This window comes from Besnoitia besnoiti (assembly GCF_002563875.1).
Source record: "Besnoitia besnoiti strain Bb-Ger1 chromosome Unknown contig00065, whole genome shotgun sequence".
Classification (NCBI taxonomy): Eukaryota; Apicomplexa; class Conoidasida; order Eucoccidiorida; family Sarcocystidae; genus Besnoitia; species Besnoitia besnoiti.
The window spans coordinates 1-7,057 of record NW_021703959.1 but is presented as its reverse complement, the minus strand read 5'-3'; the positions used below and the strand labels follow the sequence as shown (position 1 = coordinate 7,057).

At 37.3% G+C, this 7,057-nt stretch overlaps 2 protein-coding genes across 2 annotated transcripts; one reads left to right on the top strand and one right to left on the bottom strand.

Annotated features, from left to right (window-relative positions):
- Window positions 1-4,559: 4,559 nt before the first annotated feature.
- BESB_070200 (putative apocytochrome b) lies at window positions 4,560-4,888 on the bottom strand (the record flags this gene model as incomplete). Its single annotated transcript, XM_029365393.1, has 2 exons — window positions 4,560-4,773; window positions 4,875-4,888. The coding sequence occupies 2 exons, from the start codon at window positions 4,886-4,888 to the stop codon at window positions 4,560-4,562; spliced, it is 228 nt and encodes a 75-aa protein (XP_029214858.1).
- Window positions 4,889-6,188: 1,300 nt separating this feature from the next.
- Window positions 6,189-6,516, top strand: BESB_070190 (putative apocytochrome b; the record flags this gene model as incomplete). The annotated part of the gene is made up of 2 exons (XM_029365392.1): window positions 6,189-6,227; window positions 6,292-6,516. 2 exons carry the CDS (start codon window positions 6,189-6,191, stop codon window positions 6,514-6,516), a joined length of 264 nt encoding a protein of 87 aa, XP_029214857.1.
- Between the last annotated feature and the right edge of the window lie 541 nt (window positions 6,517-7,057).

Below are 7,057 nucleotides of genomic sequence, written 5' to 3'. Positions count from 1 at the left end.
AACGTTGTGTAGTTATATGAAGCGTACATTCCTTAATATCTGGAACAATAGATTATGGTTAGGTAGTGGAACAAGGAGAGCGTCTGTTGTACATCAACACTAGATACAAGGAACTTGACAAGCATTAATAGATTTATATAAACGACAAGGACATGAGTCTACTGGATTTTATAATACAGGTTGAACTGTGTTAGTTTCAATGCCCAAGGCAGAGCACTGGATTGGATACCCAGGGAACTGTGCTCCCATTAATAAGAATCATATTCTAAGTCACCAGGCATGCAATACCAATCAGATAACAACTGAAGCTAGACTCCATGTTACACTTACTAAAATGGATTCCTAGGTTGATATAAACTACCTTTTTCTGGGAGTATATACTACACGAGTTGACTACTGGTTTAGATCTTGAAGGTCTTTGTTTACCGGATCCAAGTTCTCTTGTGCTTTTCATGACCATCATGTTAAGTGCATTAGCAGAGCATAGTTAAGATGATAACTATTGTGGATATAGAACCAATTGAACACCATGTATTAATATAACAAAGATAATCAGGGTAATCTGTATCCTTCTTGGCATAACGTTGTGTAGTTATATGAAGCGTACATTCCTTAATATCTGGAACAATAGATTATGGTTAGGTAGTGGAACAAGGAGAGCGTCTGTTGTACATCAACACTAGATACAAGGAACTTGACAAGCATTAATAATTTATATAAACGACAAGGACATGAGTCTACTGGATTTTATAATACAGGGTTGAACTGTGGGTTAGTTTCAATGCCCAAGGCAGAGCACTGGATTGGATACCCAGGGAACTGTGCTCCCATTAATAAGAATCATATTCTAAGTCACCAGGCATGCAATACCAATCAGATAACAACTGAAGCTAGACTCCATGTTACACTTACTAAAATGGGATTCCTAGGTTGATATAAATACCTTTTTCTGGGGAAGTATATACTACGAGTTGGACTACTGGTTTAGATCTTGAAGTCTTTGTTTACCGGATCCAAGTTCTCTTGTGCTTTTCATGACCATCATGTTAAGTGCATTAAGTATAGTGGTATCCAGCGTATATTTGAAAAACCAACATTTGTATACAAGCTGTACGAATATCATGACATTCACTTTGGTAGTCGCCTTCTTAATGTTAGTCTGTACGGAATACACGGATCGGATTCTTGTTGGCCTGGCACCTGTTTAGTAACTGGATGAACGCTTTTTACGCCTGGTATGCATGGATAATACTCGACTCTTCTATAGTTTAACCGCTACTGCTGGGACTGTATATTATGTACTTACGGTAGTACTATCAAGCCTCTTCTTCCAAATAGATTTCATGGAAAACCTAAAATTCGCATGTTTGATTGACATTTAGCCGCTAATATACAATCATCCAAGATATATTTATCTATCGCAGGTTCGGTCTAATGTCCCGTTATACTATATAGATCACATGGCTTCTGGTACTTTGAGATCATGCTAACGGCGAGAAGGGAAGTGTGTTTCAAAGAAAAGGGATGTTTAGCCGGGAAGTTAGCGTCTAAAATATATAACCGATAGTCTCAACTTAGATGCACAGATGGACATAATTAATCCTTGTACGGTTTGTACCTACTTGACTCCTCAGTTTAAGCAGAACTGTAGTTTCTCTGGGACTAAAGTCAGCATAATCAATAAAAAGGTTTGTTCAGCCACTGGTTCACCATCAACTACCTTGTTTCGACTTCGTACCGACTGTGTTATTGTAGCACATATCAATCCCTTAAATAGGGATATTATTCCCAAACAACCGGATCGTGTTGGCTAGGTGAACTAATCACGTTTCATAAATACAATCAGTGAAAGCTCTTTTGATTTCCATGAACGGAGTTACATATTAGATTCTCTTCGCTCCCATGGTATTTAGTAAGTTAACATTGAAACGTATCCAGTGTAAAGTTTGAACGTAATCCAGCTTTACCTTCTATGTTGTTATGTTAACCAAATAAGTTTCATCGTTGTTGATATTTCATTGACATGTTGATAACATAAATACTAACAAACCACCGGTTTTGGATGGGATTACTTTTAACACCGCATAATATGCTAAAAAGTACCATTCAGGTACGATATGAAGCGGAGTTACAAACCGGTTCACTGGTATGGAGTTATCTGGGTGCGATAATTCGACATAGCTGTGATGTTTAAGAGCATAGGAGATGCTACAACGCCTTAATTGGTACTGCATTGATATAATTATCGTACAAGCACTCAGCTAGTTATTGAGAGACACTCACGAGCCCAAAACCATAACTTCGTAATCTAATGGTTTGGTGATAGAACCATAACACAATGATCTTACACAGTTCAACCCTGTATTATAAAATCCAGTAGACTCATGTCCTTAGTCGTTTATATAAATCTATTAATAGACTTGTCAAGTTCCTTGTATCTAGTTAGCTCACTAGCGTACTTAGGATCAGACCAAAAGAGTTCGACTAATGGTACTGGAAAATAGGAGATCGCGTTAGTTCTTGGGAAAACGACTTCCGAACCACAATATATATTGGTACAAAAGAGTTACCATATCCTCCGTACAAAGCAGGCATTAGAACATAAAGATCATAGCTAGGCCATGTATCGTTATTATCACATTATAAGTAGCTATCGTCTCTGTACAAATGATCCGCGATCCAGAACTGTATAACTCAAATCGAATAAACAAAGACATTATAGTTCCTAGAATACTGAAGATGACTCCGGTTATGAGATACAGACAACCAAGTTCTTTATGATTGCAGTACACCACCACCCCACTGGACTGCTTAAGACAGCTAAAAGTGTTGGATTTCAATATCACGGTTAATCATGTTTGCTTGGAAGCTGTAGTCATTATAACTATTGATTTAGTATAAGCATAGAACCAATCCGGTAGTAAGATATACGATAGTAGCTAATCTACCATATAAGATATAAGTCGCTTGTGGAATAGCACTACCAATAATAATCAAGAAGATCATACTGTATACCCAAATAATTACCCATCCACTGACTACATTTCGAGTCATAAAATGTTGTCGTATCAACATTCGAGTATTCAAAGCTCGAATTTCAGATAAAAGAGCTAAGTTAATGAGAGAGGACATAAATACTAACAAACCACCGGTTTTTGGATGGGATTACTTTTAACACCGCATAATATGCTAAAAAGTACCATTCAGGTACGATATGAAGCGGAGTTACAAACCGGTTCACTGGTATGGAGTTATCTGGGTGCGATAATTCAATCAAACCAAAAGCCGTTTGTAAGAAAATTAAACCAATTAGATAATATGGTAGATAGGGAACAAACTGTCTCCAGACGTTCTTAACCCAGCTCACGTATTACATCTGACGGTGAACTAGCGTTCCTAACTGAATCTTGTTCAATAACAAGGGAGTAATGAGCCGACATGGAGGTGCTGATACAATCCGAGGATTAGAACTCCCAATATTAATCTGACCTGTTATCCCCGGCGTACCTTACGACCGTTATATGATTTAGAGATAGAATGTAATGTGGATTAATATCCACATGGTTTCTACAAAGTGTAGATATAAATAGTGAATGGTTCTGTAAAGATCTTGCATAACATACCTTTTAGATTTGCTTAGCATTATAGAGCTTGTAGGCATGTAAGTAACTAAAGAGAACTATAGATACTTTGAGTGAAGAATACAAGGATAGCTCCAACAATAACATGGCTAAAATGTATACCAGTTAAGATGAAAAGTCCATTACCAAATGCATTATCATTAATATAAAGAGATAGTCCTAAGTATTCCGTACAGACTAACATTAAGAAGGCGACTACCAAAGTGAATGTCATGATATTCGTACAGCTTGTATACAAATGTTGGTTTTTCAAATATACGCTGGATACCACTATACTTAATGCAGAGCATAGTTAAGATGATAACTATTGTGGATATAGAACCAATTGAACACCATGTATTAATATAACAAAGATAATCAGGGTAATCTGGTATCCTTCTTGGCATAACGTTGTGTAGTTATATGAAGCGTAACATTCCTTAATATCTGGAACAATAGATTATGGTTAGGTAGTGGAACAAGGAGAGCGTCTGTTGTACATCAACACTAGATACTGCTAATACCACTGTAGAGGTATAGTATATAATCCCTGCCCGGTGCAGTAAAATGTAAACGGCGGCTGTATTATGACGGTCCAAAAGGTAGGTAAATCCTTGTCGGGTAATTATCGTCGTGCGTGAAAGTTGGTCCGACTCTTCACATGTCGTTTATCTAAAACTTTCTTAAATAGAATTATCTTTGAATATGAGGATCCAGATGGCCCGACGGTTAGACCCTGAGCACCTTTACATCCCTTAAATCATATACAGGATCAAATCTTCCTTGAGCGACTCGACAGGCACTAGAGATAGCGTGAAAGCTCTTTTGATTTCCATGAACGGAGTTACATATTAGATTCTCTTCGCTCCCATGGTATTTAGTTAAGTTAACATTGAAACGTATCCAGTGTAAAGTTTGAACGTAATCCAGCTTTACCTTCTATGTTGTTATGTTAACCAAATAAGTTTCAATCGTTGTTGATATTTCATTGACATGTTTGATAAACATAAATACTAACAAACCACCGGTTTTGGATGGGATTACTTTTAACACCGCATAATATGCTAAAAAGTACCATTCAGGTACGATATGAAGCGGAGTTACAAACCGGTTCACTGGTATGGAGTTATCTGGGTGCGATAATTCGACATAGCTGTGATGTTAAGGAGCATAGGAGATGCTACACGCCTTAATTGGTACTGCATTGATATAATTATCGTACAAGCACTCAGCTAGTTATTGAGAGACACTCACGAGCCCAAAACCATAACTTCGTAATCTCAATGGTTTGTGATAGAACCATAACACAATGATCTTTACACAGTTCAACCCTGTATGTATAAAATCCAGTAGACTCATGTCCTTGTCGTTTTATAATAAATCTATTAATGCTTGTCAAGTTCCTTGTATCTAGTTAGCTCACTGCGTACTTAGGATCAGACCAAAAGAGTTCACTAATGTACTAGAAAATAGGAGATCGCGTTAGTTCTTGGGAAAACGACTTCCGAACCACCAATATATATTGGTACAAAGAAGTTACCATATCCTCCGTACAAAAGCAGGCATTAAGAACATAAAGATCATAGCTAGGCCATGTATCGTTATTATCACATTATAAGTAGCTATCGTCTCTGTACAAATGATCCGCGATCCAGAACTGTATAACTCAAATCGAATAAACAAAGACATTATAGTTCCTAGAATACTGAAGATGACTCCGGTTATGAGATACAGACAACCAAGTTCTTTATGATTGCAGTACACCACCACCCCACTGGACTGCTTAAGACAGCTAAAAGTGTTGGATTTCAATATCCTACTACATTAAGATATTCCACATCGGTTATGTTCTAGGCGTAATATATGGATTCTTGTTCTCACTCATCTTAACAGCGAGAGAAAACTACTACTCAGATGCTAGTCTAATCAGTAGCATCGTACTTGGATTATCATCTCTGAGACAGGATTATTATCAGCTTTTTCTGGGGAGTATATACTACGAGTTGGACTACTGGTTTAGATCTTGAAGGTCTTTGTTTACCGGATCCAAGTTCTCTTGTGCTTTTCATGACCATCATGTTAAGTGCATTAAGTATAGTGGTATCCAGCGTATATTTGAAAAACCAACATTTGTATACAAGCTGTACGAATATCATGACATTCACTTTGGTAGTCGCCTTCTTAATGTTAGTCTGTACGGAATACTTAGGACTATCTCTTTATATTAATGATAATGCATTTGGTAATGGACTTTTCATCTTAACTGGTATACATTTTAGCCATGTTATTTGTTGGAGCTATCCTTGTATTCTTCACTTCAAAGTATCTATAGTTCTTTAGTTACTTACATGCCTACAAGCTCTATAATGCTAAGCAAATCTAAAGGTATGTTATGCAAGATCTTTACAGAACCATTCACTATTTTATATCTACACTTTGTAGAAACCATGTGGATATTAATCCACATTACATTCTATCTCTAAATCATATAACGGTCGTAAGGTACGCCGGGGATAACAGGTCAGATAATATTGGGAGTTCTAATCCTCGGATTGTATCAGCACCTCCATGTCGGCTCATTACTCCCTTGTTATTGAACAAGATTCAGTTAGGAACGCTAGTTCACCGTCAGATGTAATACGTGAGCTGGGTTAAGAACGTCTGGAGACAGTTTGTTCCCTATCTACCATATTATCTAATTGGTTTAATTTTCTTACAAACGGCTTTTGGTTTGATTGAATTATCGCACCCAGATAACTCCATACCAGTGAACCGGTTTGTAACTCCGCTTCATATCGTACCTGAATGGTACTTTTTAGCATATTATGCGGTGTTAAAAGTAATCCCATCCAAAACCGGTGGTTTGTTAGTATTTATGTTATCAACATGTCAATGAAATATCAACAACGATGAACTTATTTGGTTAACATAACAACATAGAAGGTAAAGCTGGATTACGTTCAAACTTTACACTGGATACGTTTCAATGTTAACTTACTAAATACCATGGGAGCGAAAGAGAATCTAATATGTAACTCCGTTCATGGAAATCAAAAGAGCTTTCACGCTATCTCTAGTGCCTGTCGAGTCGCTCAAGGAAGATTTGATCCTGTATATGATTTAAGGATGTAAAGGTGCTCAGGGTCTAACCGTCGGGCCATCTGGATCCTCATATTCAAAGATAATTCTATTTAAGAAAGTTTTAGATAAACGACATGTGAAGAGTCGGACCAACTTTCACGCACGACGATAATTACCCGACAAGGATTTACCTACCTTTGGACCGTCATAATACAGCCGCCGTTTACATTTTACTGCACCGGGCAGGGATTATATACTATTACCTCTACAGTGGTTTAGCAGTATCTAGTGTTGATGTACAACAGACGCTCTCCTTGTTCCACTACCTAACCATAATCTATTGTTCCAGATATTAA